Source organism: Netta rufina (assembly GCF_964035555.1).
Source record: "Netta rufina genome assembly, chromosome: 7".
Classification (NCBI taxonomy): Eukaryota; Metazoa; Chordata; class Aves; order Anseriformes; family Anatidae; genus Netta; species Netta rufina.
Window position 1 is genome coordinate 20909959 of NC_140130.1, and position 25814 is coordinate 20935772.

At 36.1% G+C, this 25814-nt stretch overlaps 1 protein-coding gene across 7 annotated transcripts in view; it reads right to left on the bottom strand.

The window, feature by feature from the left end:
• Positions 1 to 25814, bottom strand: part of PLCE1 (phospholipase C epsilon 1) — a 161708-nt gene that overhangs the window by 79990 nt on the left and 55904 nt on the right. For all 7 annotated transcript variants that reach the window (XM_084290408.1, XM_084290413.1, XM_084290411.1 and 4 more), the window contains exon 4: positions 15365 to 15650. In XM_084290408.1, coding sequence (XP_084146534.1) covers positions 15365 to 15650 — 286 coding nt within the window. The remainder of the gene's footprint in view (positions 1 to 15364; positions 15651 to 25814) is intronic.

Below are 25814 nucleotides of genomic sequence, written 5' to 3' on the forward strand. Positions count from 1 at the left end.
CCCCTCCAGTCTGACAAAGAGTAAGATAATTTTCCTTACAACAGAAGCAGAAAACTCTCACTTACATGATTCTATGAATTATTTTGTCATTACAGCTATAAATGAGAAATAAAATATTATAATACTGACCACATTTTAACATCATTAAGTGGCTGCAACTTCCATTCTTTAGTATTTAGTATTTAATTTAGTATTAAAAGTAATGGAACGAGCAATTTTGTTTCCGTTTGAAAAAATGTGATTTTCTAAAAGTTTTCTAAAAGTTTTCTAAAAAACAAATACTGTTGTTGTTGTTGTTGTTGTTTTTTCTTTTCTTTTTTAATGGAAATGGAATGTGAAGACATAATTTTGTATTAATCAGCACGTCATCCACCATGCCTGTATTTCTCTAACTTACAGTCATATGAAAGAGAGGTCAAATATGCAGGAATGCAGTCCACAAGAGTCTGCTGTAAGTCAAATAAAATGTGAAAGTAAGACTACCATTTTCAGACTTATGGAAAATGCATAGAGAACGATGATCTTTTTCAAAGACATAATATTTTATCTGTAAGAAGAAATATATTTTAGAGATGCATTTTTGCAGAAGTACAAAATTTAACATATTGTTAATCATGTTTTCAAGATAAAGAGTATCAACTTTTCATTCTGAAACTGATCTGTATTTGTTCTTTCTAAATTATATAATTCTACAAATATAAAACACAACTTTTTTCATTTTGGTGTTCAAAAGTAGTTTTGTTTTTTGGGGGGTTGGCTGTTTCTTTTATATATAAAAAAAATAAATCTAGTATTTTTTAGTTCTGGTAGCAAATAAAAATCTAAGTTATAGACACAGTTCTAATTGTATCTCTGCATACAATAACTTTAATTGCATTTTAGTTTTCCTCTGTTATCTTTTTGAAAGCAGCTCACTCTATATATCATTATAGAAAACTCCCAAAGCCTTTTACACCTGAACATCATGCTTATATGCAAAATCCTACTTCTGATACCACATTCAAGATGACCAACTCACTAAGGTCATCCCCTCTTCCCTTTTTAGATTCTGTGCACATATTCGGATGGTTTGTTGACAGTTTGTAGGAGGTTTTATATTCACAAATCTTTTACATATGATGCAGAATAGAACTGTATGATTTAATTTGATCTTTTCTACTTTGTGGCAGTTAGAGAACAGTATATTATGACAATCTGAAACTCAGAAGAAAAAATTACTTTTGATGCTTATTTTCTCTCTTGAAACATTATTGAACTTAAATAATAACAAAATCATTTCATGGTGCTTTAATGCATGACACCACAAGTAAGTTCATAAAAGTACCTACACTGACACAAAAACTCGAATAATTATTGTAAAACAACTCTTCTTGGCAAATACAGCAAAATCATTCTTTTCTGACTACTCTAACCATTTTTTGATCCCTTAAACTTCAAATTAATTATTTTTCTGGTTTCTTAGTTGGAATTGTTCATGCCATAATTACCTATTGTGTTTTTTGTTAACATTGTTTTTGTTTAATTTATTCAGTGATAAAAAATGGCTTCTCAAGGATCTCTAAAAAGATCAGTCAAGTCTTTAACCTACAAATTTTATGAACTTGGATGACTAGGTATGTAAAAAATAAGGTTGGATGTTTGGCACATCCATGTTGCCTTCTGAGATTTGTAGAAGTTTCTGTGTAGTTCCAGTGGCTGCAGTTCCTTGCCTGAAGATAGTAGGAAATTATACTAATACTTCAAATATTCTACAAAACCAAGTGGAAAACAAACAAACAAACCTACATAGCTAATGGCTGTAGGCATTGCTATTTTTCAGGATTAGGGTCCAAAGACAATGACACCAATTCAAATTCTTCAATTTCTGAAAACCCAATAGAAGAGCAAGTTCTTAAAACAACAACAAAAAAAATCTTAAAAGAATTTATAGAAAAGGTTGTACACATTTATGCACTATTCTACTTTTATAAGGAAATCTTTGTTAAAGAAATCTTTTTTCAATTTCTTTGTTGAGCTTTGCAATTTAATTCTGAACAAGCAAATACAGGTGAACAACTTCCGATTGAATCTTCTCTAAATCTAACAGTAACTTATTAAAAGGTATTCAAAGCTTCACTTTTTTTTCCTGATTGAGACTTCCTTTTTTCCCCAATGAACAATGGTTTTAGAGGACACAACTTCTCTCTGTAGCAACATAGTTAAGTCAAAAGACATGTACCTGTGCTTTACTCCAAGATATCAGAGAAAAGGGAAATTGAATGCAGAAACTAATGCAGCAGCATCAGACCTATCCCCTTTCTAGAAGATCTGAACACTTGATTCCATAAAGAAACCTGAAGATGAGCACAAAATCTGTTGTACCCAGTCCAAGGGAATTTAAGGATAAAAATATTTAACTGCCGTACAGTTGTGCAAAGCTCTTAAAGTATTCACAAGAAACATTTAAAAGTTCTTTTAGCTTCGAGTTGTACTTCCAGTTCTTTTATTACTGTTTTGGTGTTTTGTAAGCAAAGTATTTTCAATTTGTGCTTGATAAATCTAACTCGTAACTTACTTATTTCAGAATTATTAAAATGCGCAGTAACGCATTTTTATACATAACTATTTCCAAAGAAAATACTTAAACTTTAGAAAACTATGTCAATATGAAGTTCCTTAAACAAACAAACAAAAACAAACAAACAAACAAAAATCTATGCACTAGGAAAAACTCTCATATCAGCTTATTGTCTAGAAAATGCATGCATAATTCTACCTCAAAACAAAAATAAAAACATCAAAAATCAGCCTATCCAAACTGATGTCTCAGATGAGTTAATAATGTTAATACTGCTGAGATTACCTAACACAATTTGCCCTAAATTTCTTTTAATCCAGTTAGGTATCTTACATTGTCTATCACTGAATAAAAGGGATCAAAAATCCCACTATTTTGCAAGGAATATGGATACAGTTGATAGCAGGCTTGCTTGCTTGCTTGCTTGCTTGCTTTCCCTTTTTTTTTTTTTTTTTTTTTTTTTTTCCCTGTGCTATCTCAATCACTGAAGTGAAAATAAAGGTGTTGACAACCAATACAATCTCTCTATTGCAATGAGATACCACCTCTTTGAATGGTGAACTTTTTTCATAGCCGTTATCTAACAGGCAGTTTAGGGAAACAGGAGGGTTAGCACATAAAAGACATTCCTAACGCAGAGGAAAATACTAACATTCATTCAAGTTACACATGAGAGTTCAACATATGTAAATATTCATGCTTCTTTATGGCCAATTAGTAACAAAACATTTTTTTTTACATGGTGCTATGCGTTCATGTCATTCAGAAAGGAAAAAAAATTGCTGCCTTGAGCATCTACAAAACACAAGCTGGCTACAAGTGTACTGAGATAACACATACACTCAGTATACATATATACTTGTATACTGAAGATCCAAGAACACAAGTTTGCAAAAGGGAAAGGAAAAACAGAAGTGGGTTTACATTCAAAAATATGTTACTAAATTTTAACACCTAAATCATTTATAAACTAAAAAAAATAAAATACCTGTGTCCAGTGCTCTTAAAAATCTTGTTATATCTGATATTCCTATTTAGTTCAGCTTTTTTTTTATGTTACCTATTTTTGTAGAACTAGAAACAAAGGAATGCCCTACTACATAACTTGATGTCAAAATAGTTACAATATGAACAAAATCCATACAAAATTCATTTTCCACTTAGCAACAGGTCTAAGTGTCCTTAAAGAACCGGTATTAAATGCAGACATTATAGACACAATGTTAGATTAGAACACACCCACTCAATCTATTAACACTGGAAATGGAGCTTTCACTTTGTTTTAACTACCTAAATATAATTAGAGAGTTGTATTACAGACCACAGAAATGTAAATCTTACCAGCAAATGCGTCCTCCATTGAATCTTAAATTCCTCCTAAAATGCCAGGAGAGCAGGTACTTCCAACACCACAGAAAGTCTGCACACTGCACTTGTCCAAACTAACAGTCAGGCAACAGCTGCTCAGTTTAAAGCTACAAACTGTGGCAAAATGCATAACTGACGTGCCTTGTGTAAGCCATGAAGAAGACATGCATTTGGCTCACTCACTAAAAGGTCAGGTTACCCACCTCCTCAGATAAAAGTTGTAACACTGAGATTCAAATGGAAGGAAGTTTAGAAATTAAGGACTAGCATACATCCTGCTAAGACTAAAAGCATTTGATTTTGACAGCAGAGTTATAAACAAGAACCATTTTAATTCTGCTGGATTTTTGTCTTCAAATATATTAAGAAATAAGTTAGCCTACACCCAAGCTTTTGCACAAGTTATATTTATATCAGTGTTGTTTAAACAGGCCAAAAGTAATAAACTGAGTTAGTTTTGTTTTAGGAAACTTCAGCTCAAGCATTACAAAAACTGCAGCATGGGTTTCCTTATTAGCCCTACCTTCACAGCTATTATGTGCTCTGCACTAGAGTCTCTAATAAAATGCAAGAGCACCAGCTTTAGTGGGACAAAGGCATATGACTTAGCACAATCCAAAAAGAGTTTATTTGAGAGGAGAAGAAGAAGAAAACCTCCCTGAGGCTTCCAGAAGTGTGTTTAACTGTAAAGAATTTACAGAGTGAGGGACTTAAAAAGACAGCACAGTTTTCCAGGCTGCCTGTATGTTGGTAAACTACATAGGAACCAAAATGATGCCTTGATCCAAGCAGCTGTCAATATCTGGCTCTGGCATTTTTATCGCTTTTCTTCATTCTGACCTTAGCCTTGTCTACACACAGTTTACATCACTTTCACAAACAGCAGGACTACATCAGTGAAATTTTAGTTATGAAATTTGCTAGAGTACACAAGGTTGGAAAACAATACACTGCCACAAGAAACCTTTCTCCATTTCCCCAGGAAGTCTGAGGACTGATTTGCTCAGAACTGGAATGCAAGTAGTACACTTCAAGTCACTTTGTTTATACGGTGACTCTGTCTTGTCTGAAAAACTTCTACTGGAGGAGCTACCATGGAACACAGCCAGTGCACCGCTATTTTTTCATTGACAACACCAACATATTCTTTCTTAATTGGAGGAACAGCAATTTAGTATTGTTTCCAAGGTCTTCTTGAAAACTAGTACATTTAGGCTTCCGAAGAATTTGTATTAAATGTGACAGTATAAGGACCATTATGGGGATACAGTACAAAACTTTGAAAATAATTTTATTCATAAATATCAATTTAATTAATGCTATCTCCCTATAAAAATACAAAATAAACCATTAGATTAAATATTTCTCATCATTATAGGGTCAATATTAAATAATTTTCCACTGATTATAAAAGTTACTACCTGAAAATATAAAGAAAAAAATCAGAAGGATTTTGGTTCTAAGAAGAAAACTATGAAGTGTACCTTAGAATTTAACAACAACAAAAAAAAGTCTGGTTATAAATAGAACAGCATTATTCTATAATTGTTGATTTTGTTCTAATTTGTTTCCTAGAAACAAAACTTCAAGGGAATCTTTGGAGATGACTCGAGTCATCTTGAGGCTTGAGGTCCATGGTTTTTTTTTGTTTTGTTTTGTTTTGTTTTTTTTGCTTCTGAGTGACATGCTAACATAAACATACCAAAAAGTTCCATTCTACACTTCAAAAGTTCCCATGGACATTACTTTTACAAGGCCCATTCAAACAAATGTTCAGACTTTTAAAACAATAAATAATAAGTAGTTTTGGGATTAACTATCTGCACTTAAAATCCCATTTCAGTGTTTCTGAAGACTAACTACTCTTAAAAATAAAAAAAAAAAAGGAAAAAAAAAAACTATAATCATTGCACTAACTACTGATCTCTCAGCCTCCATCCACACACACATTAGTACATACATCATTCCCTTCTCCACAACAAAGCTCTCACAGCAGGGGCTGACTCACTGAATGAATTTAAACTCTGTCTTTTGGTGGGAACAGCAGCCATAGGCCACCAACTGACTTCTGAGGAAGCAGACTCACCTACACAAGTTAAAGGACCAAATATTATTATTGGAACTAAAATCTATACAAAACTATCCTAAATTCAGTTGTTTCTTAACTGCTTAGCTCTAGACATTAGTTCCGTTATCTTCATTGATATAACCATTTACCTTCCTGCTCCCATGTTACCTGTTCTGTCAAAAGGACCAATTTTTATATTTATATATATATATTTTTTTTCTTAGGTTACATTAGTTAACTTCTTCAATCTACTACCCAGCTCAATTATTTATCTTTCCATCTTGCAGTAAACACATTGCTGCACCCAGAGAGATGGCTATAAGGACGAGATGAGCTATGCTGGCAGAACCTAATTCTTTGTGCTTACAATGTATGAAACAAGCAGGACAAAAGGAAGCTTCTGTTAAATTAATGTTGGTAAGGGTTCTCCTTAAGTCCCGTTCCTCTTGCCTTTGCTATGCCAGTTTGCCTGCAACTGGGCCTGACCAGGCAACGATGGATCTGGGAGGCTGACTGTGGTGATCTGTCCCCTTCTGCCAGTTCATGGAGACCACCCCCACAGGCAGCTCCAGACTGTCCCAGGTGTCCTGTGGCTACAAATGTCCTCCCAGATCTTTCTTCTTCAGCCTGTGCTTCCTGCCATGTCAGCCCTAATTCTAACCCTGGACCAGTTGACCTGAACTTGCCCTTGTCTTCCTGGCTGGTGCCAAGCAGGCAGCATGAAATCCTTGTTTTCCAGGCCCACACCCTTGCTTCAGGCCACATTATCTACTAACTGTCTGATATATTTCCTGGATTTCTCAGCTTGCAATGTGTTGCCTGACTCATCTTCATGCCTTAGATTCTAAGCCTGAGATATGTCCCATCTTTTCAGGTGTGAACCTCTGCTCATTCTGACAATATTTTGGCTTTATCCCTCACTCTACCTGGCCTTAAACTTTGGGCACAAACACACACATATACAAGCTAAATTATTTTGGCCTTCTCAAGTCTGCGTACATAAAGCTGATATTGCCCATGACACTGACATACAATTGCCTCAGCTTTAGAGATTGTGGAATTTCCCTGTTACTGTAAAAACATGACTTGTTCAAAGGGTACAAGAAACAGTAGTGGGAAAAGCCATAAAGACTTGTTTGCTAACCAGTCTTTGCTGATGTCAAAGTCTGCTTACAGAAAAAGAGTTTTCTCTGAACACTGGGGGATGTATGAAGTAGGTATGAAGTAGATGTGGTTGTTTCTTTCTTACCCTTCTTTCCCAGCTGCTGTTGTGTAGCAGGTTTTTTCCCCCATTTCTTCAATCTGCCCTCCCAGGGGCCCAACCATCATCACTCCCTGGCTCGGCTTTGTCCAGCGGCGGGTCTTTTTGGAGCCAGCTGAAGCTGGCTCTGATCTGACATGGGGTATCTGCTAGGCTCTGCTCACAGAGGCAACTCCTACAGGCCTCCACTACCAAAACCTTGCCATGTAAACCCTCCTGAGGTTAAGGTTGATATAGCCTGCCTGCATGTAAACAACAAATTACTTTTCTTCTGCTCTTGGTCAAAAATTGTTGTTGTCTATTCAGCAAGTTCTGAGTGACCTTGCTCTGGAATCTGAACAACAGTGGTCAGGGATGTAGTCTAATATATATCAACTAAGAAAGCACCATAAGATTGAAGCAAATTTAAAAGATGCTAAAGTGAAAAGAATATTGACAAAACATTTGCCACATGCTTCATCCTCAGACATTTATTTTCAATTCCATTTTGTTTTTCTTTGATTTACAAAGCTACAAAGTTGTCCTCGTAATGGTGAGGGGGGAGAGAGAGAGGAGAAGGGTATAACTTTTTCATTTTACAATGACTTTGGATGCTGGGTATAGGTTTTAAATAAAAAACAAAAACATTTTCACATACCCTAGTTCCTTCTTTATGACAAAAAGAAGGAAAACAACAACAAAAAAAGACCCCACAGCTTCTTCTATTTTATGTTTAAAAAGGTCAACAACACACGAACTGCAACAATGACTCTACCCTCAAATGTGATTCTAGTGAAAATTCTGGCTCATTAACAACTATGAACAAACTTCTAAAACAACTAATTTGTAAGAAACAGAACAGGCTGAAAAGCAGGATTTCCTTTCCAGGGGAAGCAATCTGGTTTCAATCCAAATCATATTGAAAGACAATCTCAAAATTTCTTATTAACCATAAATTCTGAATTACATACAGACACTAAGACAGTGCAGCTGAAATGTCTTCAGTATTAGCAAGTGAAAATCATGTTCTTTGCATTAACAAAGATGCCAACAAGTATGTGAATTCACTGACTAGCTGTGTGAACTCCAGGCATCTGTTGTTCCCAAGAGTCCACTCTCAGATTGTCCCTGGACTACCAGCACCCAAGTTGCAGCTCCTCAGCAAGGAGCCATCTGAGAGCAGGGCTTCCAGGCTCCATACTGTAGACCCAAGAAGTGAGTTTCCTATAAAGTAGACCCTACACAGGTTTTTAAAGTCTTGTTCCCGAATTCATTTGACTTGGAATTCTGTTTTGGAGCTTTGAGGTCTATCTTTGAATTAGGAACTCTGTATTTAGAGGCTCCCCATTTCTGGTACAAATATCACATAAAATGCTTAACTACAGAACATATAAATGTTTTGAGAAATCTTCCTTTTAAATCATGAAAGGACACTCCAATTAAAGTAACAGGCTCCTTTTAAAACAGATCGTGCAAGAGCATGCTGAACTTCACCTCCAGGAATTCCACACATTTTGGAACAAAAGTAATGGAAGGATGCCTGGTCTAGAGACTGAATGATACAGATAGGTTTTAAACACACTTCTACTTTTGGAGCTTTTTTTTCTTCTTTTTTTTTTTTTTTCTTTTTCTTTTTCTTTTTTTTAGGAACTGCTCTAGAGTGGAAAACCATGCCTAAATTACGTCTGCAGCTTCAGATCTGTACTGAAACTTAATCTGTGGCTGAGGAATAGTTTTACCTGGCACACATCTGCTTGACATGAACCTTGGTACCATGTCTTTGGCATAAGGCTGGATGTACTGCAGTGTAATCTGTACGTGGTGGCTCCTTAGAGCAGTTCAGAAATTATGACGTGGAAATCAGTTGTCTACCCACCCTACATCCCATGTACATCAGCTTCCTATTGTTTTCACACTGAACTGAAGTCTGAGCTGTAACTTTCTAAATGGTTTGTGACTTACCAGAAAAACTTCCTTCACCCTCATATTGGTGTACTAGCGATCAGCATAGGTGCATGCACAAGCAATAATTGTTTTATTGTAAAGAGAAAGGGAAAAGTTTAGAGGGCCTCTCACCTTTGAAAAAAACATCTATTCCCAGCTAAACTGTGAGGGCTTCTGTGACTAGATGAAATGGTAGAAGAGTTCTGATGGCTGTTTTAAACATTTTGTTAAGGTATGGCAGTAAGTCATTGTGCTCTAGACAAAAAGAAATATGTATATTTTTGTATATTTTCACAATTTCAGAAAAAGTCAGTAAAAAGGTTGTGTCAGTGAAGTACTTCAGCACATTTCTGAGTACCACTGAGTTTTAAAAAAAAAAAAAAAGGCACTGAGAAGGCAGTACCCACAAAATCAAAAGGCATGAGGTGAAGCAAACAGGTTCTACACCTAGTGCCTAGCCAAATGCCCACTAAGTGACACTACTACACTTTACAATGATGCAGTTAAATATATGACTACACTGAACCTATAAATGAATTCCATAAACAAACAAAACCCATTAGCACTAAAACATTAGCTAACTTGTTTGTGATAACTATTTTTACAAGTAGAATAAAAATCCTACCTTTTAGGTTCAGATGGAAACTTTTTCTCAACAGAGAGCTGTCACTCTCAATGAAAAAATTACATAGGTTGATTACTCAACTTTTCCTTTCAGTAGAGTCATACATTTGTTACTTTCTGCTTCCTCCAGCATGTCATGTTTCCCTGACAGCAAAAGAAATGAACTTAGAACACAGTCAGTAGACAATATTCCCCAGCCCTGAATAAAGGGTTTGCCCAACCTGCTTCCTACTTCAGAACAGAAAGAACTAAACTTAATTTTAAAAGCAAGAAGATTTTTAGAAAACCAATAAACTGAAGCCTACGATATTATGTTTGCTTGCAAGATAGCTCTTTTAAACCAAATCTTATTTCATATACATTATTAAAACACATTTTTATTCAAAATCATTTGTCACAGGTAATTTTAGAGTAAGATTCAACCTCCTACTTCCAAGCGCTTTACAAAATAAGATTAGAATTACCCAGATAATCCATACTCTTCCATCAAATATAAATATAATTCTCTTCCACTTAAGAATATATTTGGACAATGTCTGCACGGAGGTAATAATATGTTTAAATAAAATGCATGAGTATGTATACAGGCATTGAAAACTAACATAGTAATCACAGCATGCTTTTAACACAGTAGAATTTTGCCTATGTTACAAATAAACATTTTGATGAAGTCCTGTTGAACAAAGTGCACAAGATGTATGCAAATACCTAAGGCAATTTAGAGATCTCAAACTCAGAAATTTGACAAAATGAAGCACTCAGTAGCAATGTTAGTCCAAGGTGAGTTTGCCCCTATTGTTCCCCTCATTCACAGGATTTTTCTAAAGTGAAATCAGTTTCTAGGAACCAGAACCCAGAAGGAAGAGAGGGGTGATGAAAGTTGACACTGGAATTGCACTTAAAATGGCAGTAAAGAGCCTCACATTAGTAAACTTTTACTTACACAAGACCATTTGTCATTGTTGAATTCTGAAAGTAAAGTACAATGTGGCAAGTCTTCAATAGCACCTTTACGTACTTAATTTTCCTAAGGTAAAATAGCTATCAAACCAGATTCACCACAAAATTAAAATTACTTCATAATAATTCATCATTTCTTTCAGCATTTATTTGGCTTGTCTTTAGATATCAGTGTTTATAAGAGAAAGGAACTTTGAGTTCAAATTCCAGAGTGGCAGAATAGTAACTAGACAGTCCACCAACTTTTATATATACCTATGTAACATCTCAAATTACTTTGGAAGATACTAAAATAAATGTATATAATCCTTTGCTTTCATAAGATATCCTACTTCCACCCATGTCAGTGCTGTTGTTGTTGTTTAAATTTTCATTTGCTAGTGGTCCCTTTTTCTTAGTTCAAGTAATTAATATATTGGTGCTTTTGGGCATGCCTACTTCCATACAATGAAGTATGGTGTCATAATGCTCAAACTACCACCATCTCAACTGCTGCCATCACTGGAAAGGATCATATTTTGAAGGACTGTTAGCTGCAGCTGCCTGTATTGTTTTCAAACCAATCACTGTCGGGGATTTCCCTGCATCATGAGAGTACTCCAGTTTGGGTCTGAATGAGTCAGCAACAGGTCAAGTGTCTCTATACTGCACTATGCTGCACAAACCAGACACGTCTGTCATTTCTTTCTGAAATAAACAAATCAGTGCTCTCCTATACTTCTAACAGGATCTTTATGCTCAGGCCTTCATCCATATTATGACATCTTCCTAAACTGTAAATCCCTTCTCAAACACTGTTTTAAAGGACATATATTCTAACACAACACTTGAAAAATCTGTCCTTTCATGTCACAGCTTGTTGAAATTTAGCAACAAGAAAGATTTTGCTATTCCTGATGAAAATAGTAAAAAACAAAATCCAAAGTGTCTTCTGTCCTTTCTTCAGCAGCCTAAGCAACATGAAGGAATACAACCTAAAGAGATACAATGCTAATTTCCTGTTGCTATTGCTATTTCAGAGCATATACAACACTGAAATTACTACATGGGCACTCACAACTTTTGACCGTCAAAGTAGATATTTATTTTAATCTCCCTGGCCCCTCTGCAACTTATCACACTTGGCTTAGAAAGAAAAGTTCGAACCATTTCTGGAGGGCTAAGAGCCACAAGCTGATGGAAGTATCACCTTAACTACTAAACAAAACCAGGACCAATATATTTATTTTCCTTCTCAACAGCAAAGTGAACTGGTCAGGTGATGTGCTGCATCCTGTAGTAAATCCTCCATTGCATTTGACATCAGAGTTGTTATCAACATCAGTTAAAACTTTTCAACCATAAACTAATCCCATCTAAATTTGAGGTTAAATCCAAGAGCAAAAGAGAGTATTGGACAGATTATAACAATGTCTTTAAGAATCTGCATGTACAGGTATAGTGGGTTTATGTGGCAAGGTTTTGGTAGCAGGGGGCCATAAGGGTGGTTTCTGTGAGAAAGATCTAGAAGCTGCCCCATGTTTGGGAAGGGCCCCATTGTTTTCCAGAGCTGAGCCAATAAGCGATGTTGTTTGCGCCTCTGTGAGAGCATATTTAAGACAGGGAAAAAAACGCTGCGCCAGACAGCAGCCGGGAGTGAGAAACAGCCTTGCAGGTGCCAAGGTCAGTGTAGAAGGAGGGGGAGAGGTGCTCCAGGCGCCGGAGCAGAAGTCCCCTGCGGCCTGTGGTGAGGACCATGTTGAAGCAGGATGTCCCACTGCAGCCCATGGAGTACCACGGTGGAGCAGGGTTCCATGCTGCAGCCCCTGGAGGAGACCACGGTGGAGCAGGTGGCCCTGCACCGACAAAGGCTGCCGCCTGTGGAAGACCCCTGCCGGAGCAGATTCCGGGCTGGACCTGTAGCCCGTGGAGAGGAGTCCACGCAGGAGCAGGTGACCTGGCAGGAGCTGCTGCCCGTAGGGGAGCCAGGTTGGAGCAGTTTTCTCCTGAGGGATGGACCCCGTGGTACGGACCCGTATCTGGAGCAGTTCTGGAAGAGCTGCTGCCTGTGGGAAGCCCATGCCGGATCAGTTCATCAAGGACTGCATCCCGTGGGTGGGACCCCACAGCACAGGGGACGAGAGTGACCGAGAAGGAGCGGCAGAGAAGAAGCGCTGTAGACTGACCATAACCCCCATTCCCCCGTTCCCCTGCGCCGCTCGGGGGGAGGAGGTGGAAGAGGGTGGATGGGGGGAGAAGGTGCTTTTGGTTTCTTTCCTTTGTTTCTCACTTCTCTAGCTTGTTAGTTATGACTAAAAATCTTACTATCTTCTTATGCTGAGTTTGTTTTGCCCGTTACAATAATTATTGTGTGATTTTCTCGTCCTTATCTCAACCCTTGAGCCCCTTTTCACATATTTTCTCCCCGTTCCTCTTTGAGGAGGGGGAGTGAGAGAGCGGCTGTGGTGGAGCTCGGCGGAACCACAACAACAGGACAATTTTCTTTCTTGAAAGGTACAACCCCCCCATGAATGATAAATGCAACCCTGACTTCAAAATAGTGTTGGGTTCTTTGCTGATGCTGATGTCTCAGGTGTTGCCAAGTAACACTCCATAAATGTTTTTAGAAAGGACTCCGTTACTGTTATATTTGATATTTCTCAAGTATATTATAACACTGTGATACCTGAACATGAACCTTCCACATCCAGAAAATGTCAGTATCCTAAAGCTATAGCACATACATACACATCTTCATCAACAGAGACAGCTACAGCAAATGAAATCTAACCTCTGCTCTCTACGCTGATTTCCCCTGGAACTGCAAATCAAGTTCAAGATCTTGGTCTTTTTCTTCAAGGTCTTAATTGCTTGGGCTCAGAATATCAACACAAGCATACACCATATAATATGGGGATTGCAGAGATCCCCAAACTAGTGCAATGTGTGCTGATGCACAAAGCACACAAGTGCAGGTACTAGCTCAGGCTCTAAAAAAAGGTACAGCCACATTAGCATGTCTGAGCCTGAGCTAATTGTTGCTGCTGCTTCCAGTTTCAGAACTCAGTTCATGCTGCCTCAACTCTGGGATGACAGTCACCAGCTGGGCTTTTTGGGCACTGCACCAACATGGGAGGATGACATTGGTAATCAGGGGACTGAGCATCCTTAGAGTCTCAGGCAGGTCTAGGACATCAAACCCTTCCAAAGACATGCTCTCTTCTCCCAGTCTGTAGGAAGAAGGTCCATCACACTGTACGACCCAGAACACGGTTCAGTTCTTTCAACCTTGACTTCCATCATTGTCACAGGAATGTGTATGTTTATTTTTCTAAAGCAATCATCTCCCTGTCCCCAGAACAAATAAAAAAAAATCAAAATGGAAAGAAAAAACCCTATCAAAATAGGATACCACGCTGTACGTACCTCTGTCTCTCTGGGGATACATGAAGCTTAGTCATGTGTCTAAACATACTACTAAATTTCACTCAGGTGCTACAGTATGCCATCTGTACCTGTTCTTCTACCAGCGCATACTCTCTGTCATTTGATTTACCTAAAGATATACTAATTAAAACTAGAAAGTGGCACACTTAAGATAACCTGATCTGAGTACAAACTATAAGACTTCTTGTTTGAAAAAATGAGGTCAGTATCTGCATTAAGGAATTACGCTGAGAATACTATTGATTTTGTCGCATTCTTGTAAAACTTTGAACAAGACATAGCATCCATATGCTTCAATTCTACAGTGTACAACTGAGATACTGCTTCCTTTAGTTACAGGACAACATGCTGATAAATCCCCAGATGCTTGAGTACCTTAGGAAATATTCTAGGAATTAATTACAAATTAATATATAATGCAGTTAATGTTCGGTACAAAATTCTCCTCTAATGCAATGAATTCATTCCAAGAATGCCTTTTTCTTGTTTAACTTCCAAAAGTGACCAAACTAAATCACAGAATGGTATCCTTATTGCATACTAAGACTATCAGCATGGGAAGTTATTATGCAGCATCCATCCTCAATAAGTATTATCCAAACAGACAATACCCACAGTATTCAAAATGATCAGATCCTAGAAAGGTGAGGAATCCAGTAGAAGACCAACAGTGAATCAGTTATTATTTGTATATACTTAGCTCATAGTGCTCTGCTGACAACTAGTTGTGAAGGGAAAACAAAAAGAACCGAGTGTAGTATATACTACATTCTGAAGTCCTAAACCAAGTCATACCATGAACAGGACTCTACATAAATGACAAATATTACAGAAAGGAACACCATAACAACAATGGCTTCAACATTAACTTTTGAACATTTAATTTCAACACTAACAGAAGTGGTTCAAAAAAGAAAACAAACAAAAGAAAAAAAAACATATATTTTATAATAATCTTTTCAGTTTTGCATGCATTTTTGATTTATTAAACTAATAATCCTAGTTGTGAATTACACAATGAATTACAAAGAAAAATCTTTGAAAACATGAAAATCTATTTATCTGTTAATTTAATATGTGAGCATATAAAGTACAGACTATTATATGGTAATATATATTTTGTAATATTTGCTGTATTTAAAGTGGACAGGCTTCAACAAAATTAAATCTTTCCTACCTTTAAGCATTGTTCTTCCAGTTGATCCTCCGAAGATACTTAGAAGACCGCTTCTTGCTCCCAATGATGTAGTTGCTTCTAGTAAAGCACCTGTTATATAGTTAGAGAGTGCAGTTCTCTGTAAAGTGGCACGATATCGGGAGTAAGCACCTGCTACACATGGTTTTACACAAAAACCATCAACTTTGCATACATAGTCTGTATCTAAAGCTGGGAGCTTTCTCAGAAGACGAGGAAAATATTCAAAACTGTCTTCTGCTCCTTCTTCTCTCACTGTATTGAAGATCTGTAAGAAATGCAGAAGCATGAAATTAGTTCATTTGCTGAATATCAGAAAATGCCAAACTAGCATGAACTGATGTAAAGATCAACAGCAAGAAGACATTGTGTCAAAACACTGCTTTTATGCATTAAACCTAAATATTCTAAGAATCCAGAACTGATTTGCAAAGATTTTGAGTCAGGTTTCCACACCATCTATTTAAAGATGATGACATTCTGGCTTTAAATCTATGATTAATAGCATTCTAATGAAAATCAACTTTAAGGATCATCATTACACAAAAAGGTGCCATAGCAATACATCTGTGGTCAACATTTCAAATAAAGAATATACACAATATCTATTACAAAACTACCAAATATTTTGTGTTTCCAGTAAAGTCTTACAGCTATCAGTAGCAGAAAAACAGATCCACTCAGGGTTTGCACTTTTGCTTGCCGAATGGGGCGGGTTTTTGTAAACAGAAATGGTTTTAATCGTTGTGAGCAATCACTCAAAATGTTCTGGTGTCATGTTCATTGCATTACTTCCAGCCTACGCACAGGTCCTCTATCTAATATTGCTTTAGTACTCTTTTTCCAATATTTGTACTAACACACTAATGAACTTCAGTCTGTGGCTTAGCAACTAAGCAATGTTTGCTTATTTAAAAGACTCTAATGATCAAAGCAAGAATCTGGAAGAAATCTTTTCATTTAGCATACAGGGAGAGACTTGATTCTTTGCATTCTTCTATGCTGACTTACTGATTAACATTAATTATTTTTTTCAGTGTTCTGTGTTTTCTAATTGCGTAGTGTAAACGACCAAATTAAAAGATTAACACAGGAAATGGTCATTATAACTTGCTGGGACAGGTGCCGAGGCAATTTTCAGGGGGCTGTTGCCCAGACACTCAGTAATGCATATAACTGGCACCTTATCATTAAATCAGTATTGTCACATAAGCCAATAAATTGGTTTTGATTGAAATAGTTACTTTAAAACTCAGTTTTCATCCAACTTCACAAGCAATTATTGTTAATGTAGGAAACCAAAATGTACAATATTGCTGTCTTCAGTCCTTAAAAGTACATACGGAATAAACGTATGCTTTACTGTTTGTTTTTTTGCTTTGGTTTTGATTAATGGCTTGTTTCTTTTTGCTGTCCTTCCCTTCACATAAAGGAAATACAGATATCCATTGACATGGCAGAAAACACATCCAGCCCTACACTGCAAGCACACATCCTCAGGCAAATGATCAGACACTGTTTGCAGTCTGTGCAAGTCACATGGCTGCAGCACTGGCACTCTCGCCAGGGGACAGATCCATGCCCAGTAACACAGAAAAGGAAGCCAACAGCCCCCAGTGCACAGATCTGCACTTGTACACTTCTGTCCTAACCTTGTACGTCCCAAGTCATTACGCTGGGGAGGTTCCAATGCCCAATCCCCTCAAGGTATCTGACCCTCAATGAACTGCGAAGGGTGATATAATTCTTTTGCTCAGGTAAAGACTCTGAGAATAGCAGAAGCTTTGATTCAGCTACTAAATTCAATGACAATTTCTTTCCTTTTTTTTTTTTTTTTCCAAAACACAAAATATCAAATACTATGCAATAACATACATATTTCTCATCTCAGCTTTAATTTTGTATTAATGACTTCTTGGAAAGAATAGTAAACTTTTATTCAAAATTTAATAACTTATTAACTCGCAATATAAATCAGGGGTTTCAAAAAGAGCATTGACATTTATTAACACACATACATCTAAAAAGAAATTTCTTTTGCATGGTGACTATGACATATAACTCAATTCCATTGGAAATACAGCTTCTATGATTCATTACACAGTGAAATGTTGTGGTATCTAACTTATTTTTTTTCCCTGCTAATTTTCTAAAATGTATTTGGTCTCATCCTTTTTTGAAATGTTAAGCCTTTACTTGAGCCTCTTTATCTCTTTTTCTTTGCTACATAAGAGTTTTGTGGACTCATTCACTAAGAACACTGCTCATCTCCACCTTTAAAAATACACTCTTCGAGCATGCACTATCTGGACAGGATACGTGCAGACCTTTACTCTGCAGGCTATGCATCTGTGGTATGTGTGTCCATATGATGCACCTTTCCATAAGGTGCACCATGAGATAGTGAACTTGCCTTATTCAGAAATTATGGACATGACACACATAGCGGATAAATTAGTCTTTTTAGCTTGTTTAAAAAATATTTAGTTAATGAAAATAACTTCTCAAAACCACAGTTACCTTCCAAAATATTTTTAAAATTAGGTTCTGCAACTTATAAAAGCATGTTTTGTTTCCTACACAACTAAAAGTTCTTTCAGCTGCCAAAGCAAAGAAACCATTTGTTGACAGAAATAGGCGACAGTGTTTTGCTGGAGAGATTATACATAGAATAATGGTGTTAATCTCTATTGTATAAAGTAGACTTCAGGGCACTAGCTGTCTCCAAAGACTCTGCGCTTCATAAAACATTTTCAAATAGTGTCTGTTTTGATGTGTTAAAGCTCTGAATGTGTTACTTCTGCTGCACAGAGATGAGGTTACAAAAAATAAAAATAAAAAATAGACTTACAATGTATGTACTTACCAGCCACTGAAATGAACTGAAACCATCACAACAGGAACATATTCAGTGGCATTTGGACCATACATTCATTAGTATACTTTAACTTTTGATTAGCCCTAAATTGGTCAGGCAGTCGGACTTGGTGATCTTTGAAGGTCCCTGCCAACTCAACTCAACTCACCTAAAAGCTAAACTAAACTATTCTATTCTAATTTATCCTCAAGTAATTGATATAGAAAATCATCTTTCAGTGAGATTACACCAGACAATGTAAAAGACAATTTTGCCTGGGCGATAAAAACAGTTGATTCCAAACCAGGGCTTATGGCTTATCCTGACAGATACAGTTATATTGATCTGTATCACTTATTTTCTCCATCAAAGAATGTTTACTGTAATTAAGAATGAATATGAACCAAGAAGGATAAAATGCAGCACTAAACTGATAGCCACTCACCAAAAAACAACATCTCCCAAGGGCATATCACTTCTGATTCACTTTTGCCTTCTCTATTGAATTAAAGATTTCAAAGCCATCTGCAGTCTGATGCTGCCATATCTCGCACACACTATGTAAAACAGTAATTCACAAGAAACTGAGGATAGTATCTGGATCTGAAAAGTGTTGCAATATTAAACGTACTTCAAGCTCCTTTGTTGATAGTGCCGAGTAAAGTGCTGATTTCATTACAGGATGGAGTTTAATTTTGTATTAATTACCTCTTGGGAAGAATAGAAAACTTTTATTCAAAATTTAGTAACTTATTAATTAGTAACATAAATCAGTGGTTTCAAAAAGAGCATTGACATTTATTAGCAATTATATTGACCTGTACGGATGGACATTCTTCTCTGTACCACCCTAATTAACACATGTGTAAATGGTAGAATTTATATGCAACTACATTATCCTGAGTTTTACTTTAGCAAATAAAAGCAATACATTCTAATGTTTTTTCTTTTCTCATGATTTTACATGATACTTTTAAAATAAATGAGCTAAAGCAGGCAACTCTATATGCTAATACAACAGTAATCCAGCAAAGTATTCTGTGGCTATGAAAGATTTCTACTTTCTTCTGTTTTTAAAGCCTAAAAGATTTTAATGGTAAGTAAAAAGAATACAAAAATTACTTGCAATATGAAATTTGCCACAAGACTGAAGAAGAAAAACATGCCCTCCAACTAAGAAATGAAAATTAGCTTTAAAATAAGGATTAAATTCAGGCCAAATGCCATCCATTTGGCTTTCAAACAAGTCCATATGTGGAAATTAAATGGAAACAAAATACATCTTTTAGCTGTTACCAATGTATCTAATAAATCATCAGAACTTTAAGAAAACTCAGTTTTGCTTCTAGTAATTTAAAATGGTATCTGCAAGTTAACTTATTGATAACCTTCAGGCAATAAAACTTCTTTACAGTGACAACAGACATATTTTGTTAAGATATTCTTTAAAAATAACTATAAGAACAAGGAATTCATGATGGCCTTGAAACTATTCAGCATTTTTCTTATAGTCTTTTCTTCTGATTAATCATCACTTGAAATGCAGATTGCATGATGCCCTTTTCTTCACACATTACTGTAGATTTACCACATAAAAGTGGCAGAAACCCAAATACCATGGCCATTATTAGTCTAACAGTTTAATACAGCTATTCCCCCAAAATGAAGCTGCCATTCATGGGTACTGCTGTACTGGAAACAATTGATATAGAAGTTCACAAAAATAATTGTTACGATTTCTTAGTTAAACTTACATGTATCTCCTGTTTACTGTAATGGCTTTGCTGTTTCTTATTTTGTATTTTTTTCTGCCTCAGGTATTTAGATTAGAACCTCAGGGCATGCAATCAGTTTGTAAAACATATGGCAGCTGCTCAGCCCATATGAACTCCAGAAACTGGAATTAAGAACAGACTAAAGATCCCCATGATCTTTAGACCCCTAAAACAAGCCTAATTTGTCTAACTCTATTACAGTAACAAAGAATATGTGAGTCCAAAAAGTGCACACAGCCATGCAAAATTATGCTTATTGCTACTATGCTATAAGAATAATAGAAAATATTCCCCTAAAGGGGCTTTAACATTTCAATACATTGTTTCTGATGGGTAGCTGTCCAGTGTTTATAAACAAACAAACAAAAAAAAAAAAAAAACACAAAAAAAAACCAAACAAAAAACAAACCAACACCTTCACTGATATATCCAGAATGATCAAAATGAAACATTGAAATGAAAGAGGTATACATATGCTCAGATGGTACTATGCACTCTAGTCCAACTTCCTGGTAACCAGCTGACAACTTACTCTTGAAGTCACCACCAATAGAACGCTTCTATGATGGAAGGGCTGCCTACATCCCTTGTGCAGTATATCTGCAACACAACACCTTCATTTGTTATACCTTCATAAAACCATTTTAAATGCCTGTAAACCAGAATGCTAGATTAGCAAGTAATAACTCTCAGGACAGCATGTGTCAAAGACCACTTAAATGTCTCCTTTGAAAACATGAAAGATTTAAAGAACAGGAGATCTTAAACACAACTATTAACGTCACAGGAAATATTGTTCTTTCAAAATTTCTTCTGTTCCAAGAAAAATTCCATTCATATGAATAAATTCTGATAGTGATTGTTTGTTTTGGCATGGCAGGATTTTCAGAAGAAAACTACACCCTTGGAAATATTGATCAAGTGAAGTTAACAGTGATCTCTTGGATGTCATGTCCAAGGACCAATCCCATAAGCTTTTATATGTATTTATTCAACAGCAGTACAATTCAAGTATCTAGAGCATGGAATCTGATAGCATTCTGCTGTGAAAAACAAAAACAAAACCACAACAATAAAACATTTGGGGCAGAAAAAAAGGAATATGTAAAGTGAACTTGGGTGGAGGAGAGGGTGACTGAAAGAGAAAACACAATTACTAGAATGAGAATTTGCTCAGAACCACAAAAAGATTCAGACATACTAATGCACTTATTCAATACTTCAGTTTTATGCCTTCCAATATTGCATGCCAACATCATACTCTATAGCACTGATTTTTAATAAAAACACTTTATTTTTAATAAAACTGAAAAAAGGTGTTACTGTCAGTCACATTTATTTCTGAAGAATCTTACATTTTCTCAGACTTAAACTCATTCAAATTATGACCTTACCTACGCTGATTAGCCCATGATGTTTCAAGATCACTGCTAAAGTAACACTGCAGAATAGATTAAGAAAAGCTTTCTTGTAAAGATGTTGTGAGGTGTTTTGTTCTTCTTGTGTTTTGTTGTTTTTGTTGTTGTTGTTTTGAAGAAAACAAAAAGAGAAATTATTACTTCTATTATCATCTTTTGAAAAATGCTTTTATTTTAAAAGTGGAAAATTATTATTTTTTTTTAATTTACTTTTCCTGACATTTTTACCTGTAAAATTGTTCACCTCACCAACCTCAAAATACCACCTAACTATATTCTGTTTAAAAAAGAGTGAAGCCATACTCTGAGGAGCATTTCTTCTAGCTACAAAAGCAAAAGCCATTTTGGACATCATTTTTAGCATGGATCAATTGATCTAACTCACTGTGATAGAATCAGTCACTGGATTACTGTCCATACAGTACAATGCTAATTTGCTAATGACTTGATTTTCACAGACATTGGAACAGACCGCTGTCATACAGGATCTGAAGAAATACTGAAAATCAGACCAATCTATGAAAAAATGGTCTGCCACTGATTCAGGATTTAAAGTCAGGTCATGTCAAGTCATACAGATTTCTAAGCCAACACAGAATCATCACTGACCTTGCTTTTCATCCACCACATACCTTTAGAAATAGTTTCTGCTATGCATAAGTAGAAAGGAACTACATTATTTTATATAGTCAATTCTCTACTTTTCTATGTAATTTACAATTATCTGGTTTAAGTAAAAGCGACAGGTACAAAGACACTAGGATGGCCCTTTGTAGGCCAGCTCTGGAAAAGCACTGCAACTTTCTGGCCTAAGCTAGCTTAAGACAATTTACTCATTTCTCAGCACTGTATTCACAAGAGATCCCACTTCTGGGCAGGCTTACTTGCTTGTACATGATTATTGCTTCCAGCACTACAGAATCTAGTTATTATGCTTCCTTCATCAACTTCCTCTCTGCCTTCTCGTAATGCTCGGGCATCTCTGCAGAGAAATTCACTACAGAATTTGGTTAAGACAACAGCAAAAAATCAGATTCTGTTCAAATGTTTATCACTGCAATTATTCTGCATTGTAAATTATCAAAGACTGATGATCCCTTTCATAGAAGAAGAATGAAGAACAAGGGTGTAACAACTTTAGTATGTATACTTTCCTGATTTACAGGAAGAAGGAAATCTTTAATTAGTGGACTGTCTAAAACATGAATCTGCTACAACAATTTTTTATTAAATTATCAAACATGAGAACAGAAATATATTAAAAACTGAATGCGTTTTCTGTTACATCAGTTTTGACAAGAATAGCATATATATCTATATTTATCTCTATCATGTACTTATATTCTGAAGAAGATATGTCAGGGCCCCATATCCCAAACAGTTATGTATGCAGTTCAGAGCTAAAGGATTTTATTGTGTTTGACAGAGACGATGCTGTGAACAGCAAAATGTCTGCTGGGTTAATGTTGTTTTAGAGCTATGTTCACTGACATGTCTTGTTCACATCAGTAACCAAATATGTGAAGACTTTAGAACCCTTCTGAGAAATTGATTTGAACTTTTTTTTAAAAAAAAAAAGTATTTTTCAGTTTTCAGATTAAAAATTAAACATTTATACTGTTAAGCATCACCTTCTTGATGGCACTGAGCTATCTATGGCTTGTGACCAAATAAGCACATACAGCTGATCAAATTTTTGGCCATGTGTCTCACAGGGTTCTGGTATTTTACAAGACAAATAGTGCAAAAGATGAAAGGTATAGTCAACTAAATTCCACTCCTAATTTACTATTCAAGATGAAGTAGATGATGACAAAGTCATCCACAAGCATTAGTAAATTGTACTGCCACTCAGATTTGCATGAGATTCACTATGTATCCCAAGGTCCTTTGATTTCTTGTTTGGCACAACACTTTGTTGCAGGGTTTCTTCCTAGGTATACTGTGGCAAATATAGAAAAGCTATCTGGAAGCAACTACAGTTTAGCGACTTGGGGTCAAGCTCCAAAATTCCCATGAATCCTCTCCTGGAATTTCATGACCCATCTATTTTGGCTAACAGGCAACATTCTTAAACTATTAACAACCATCTCAGATAAAGTAAAGTAAAGTAAAGTAAAGTAAAGTAAAAAGTAAAGTAAAAAGTAAAGTAAAGTAAAAAGTAAAGTAAAAAGTAAAGTAAAGTAAAGTAAAGTAAAGTAAAAATAAAATAAAATAAAATAAAATAAAATAAAATAAAATAAAATAAAATAAAATAAAATAAAATAAAATAAAATAAAATAAAATGTGTTACACATCATGACACTTCTTCACACTCAGAAGTTCTGGAGATACATTTGAATTTTACCCTTCAGTTGGCTCTAAGCCAATGATGGCCCTAGAAAGCAGAGCTGGTAGCAGTTTCAGCAATAGATAACTTGCCATCTAGGCTGTCTGCAGCTTTACCCATAGGAGAAAGAGAACTGCCATCACCTGAAGGAACTTTTGCTGAAACATGGACATTTGGCACGTTTGCATTCAAGAAACGGCAGTAAAGGATTGTTTTGGCACAGAGTGACATGGCCATTGTTCACTACAGTGTGTCAGGATGACAAGGACTAGCCTCAGGAGGTCTGTAGGCAGGTCATCTCAGTGCTGTGGTAGCAGCTCATCAGCAAGAAAGCTGGAGCTATAAACACACATTTGCAGTGAAATATATGCAATTGTGCAAAGACTGTTCAGAACATCAGGGGTTAACAGTGTTCTCTACATCTTAATTTTCTCATATCTTGCTATCTCTCTGTGTTTTCACATGGTGCTTAAACAGAATATCTTGACTGCTGAGATGCTAATTTTCGTAATGGAAAAATTCCTTAAAATATCTCTGGACTCTTGAAATGCTGTTTTGCAATTGAAAGAATGCCTAGAATACAGTGCAATGGTACAATCCGAAAAGTACCTCTTGACATCCCAGGAACACTGTTGTCTCATTAGGGAGGGGAAAAAAAAAAAAAAAAAAAAAAAAAAAGGCAAGAAAACCTTGCTTAAAATGTCACAAACACAGTAATCAATGATGCTACTATTCTACCCAGTACTTGACAAGTGCACTATTTTCTATGGGGTGGTTCAGACATGTTCAGGGCGTTGTTCATATTTTCTGGGACAATAAAAAGAAGAAAAATAGGAACAATTTTGAGAATCCTAGAAAGAAAAAGGGTTGTTTACTGCAGCAACAGGAAGCAGGAAGCATCAGGAAAGGCAAAGAGAAAGATTTCTCAGTTGATAACTGAGGTAGTAGGGACTTAAATATCACTGCATTCATGAAGTTTTGAATGCAGTCCAAAGAATGAGCAGGTAAAAGAGGAAAGAAAGTAAACACAGTAAAATGAAGTAAGGTTTTTGTGTGGTGCCAAAACTGACTCCAATTTTCAAAAAGACTTCTGCTAGTATCATTTGCAATTGCAGATAGCGAGTAAAAGCAAATGTTTTGTGGGGTACCTTCACTGCCCGGAAACCCAGAGAGTGCAGGGAATAAACTGATCAGTCTACTGAGTCAAAAACAAGACGCCCTCCCAAGAGTGTGTAGGACTACAAATGAGATATGGGCAGCAGTGTCTGTTTTGATCCCTTTATACCTTTGAAGGAAAGAACACATACACAGGAAAGGAATAATGGCCTTCAGGCATCTCTTCATCATAGAAGTCAATGCTTGTTCCAGCATACTCACTACAAGTTCTAATTTACTCATGGCATGTGACAAAATCCTGCTTTTCTAACAACAGCCAGTGTTACTGTCACTGTAAGAGACACAGATGTCTTCCTTTGCTTTACTATCTGAGCTTTAGGTTCTAACAATTTTGATGAAATACTGCAGTGATCTATCTCCTTTGGTCACGCTTCAAGCAATTGTCTTATCCATAACCTTGTTGTTATGTCTGCAATGTCTGTCCTCAAAGGCTTTTCAAACTCTCAATGTTTAACTCTTCAATGTTTAAGATGCAGATCTTTACAATGCCAGGACGGAGCACAAGAAAGACCATCCTTCATAGAGCAATAATGATCACTTATTAAGCAAAAATTTTGCTGTGTATTAAATTTTACACAGTAAGTTGCAACTGGGCAATGCAGCACATAGCAGCAGAGGACACACATGAAAACAGATGAGTTTGTCCTGGCAACATGGGAAGCAGCATCAATGGCAGCTGGAAGGCTGCCAACGGTGAACAAGCACAGATGTGCTCAAATGGTAATATTCATTAACTGATGTTCTGTGAACTTTCTGCAGCTTCAGTTGCAATTACAGGATGTGCATTACCTCACCCACCAATATTTCTTATGAATTGCATCCTGTTAAGGATGAGATCATTTCAAGGAGCAGAAACTGACTTTAATGAGTATCAAAC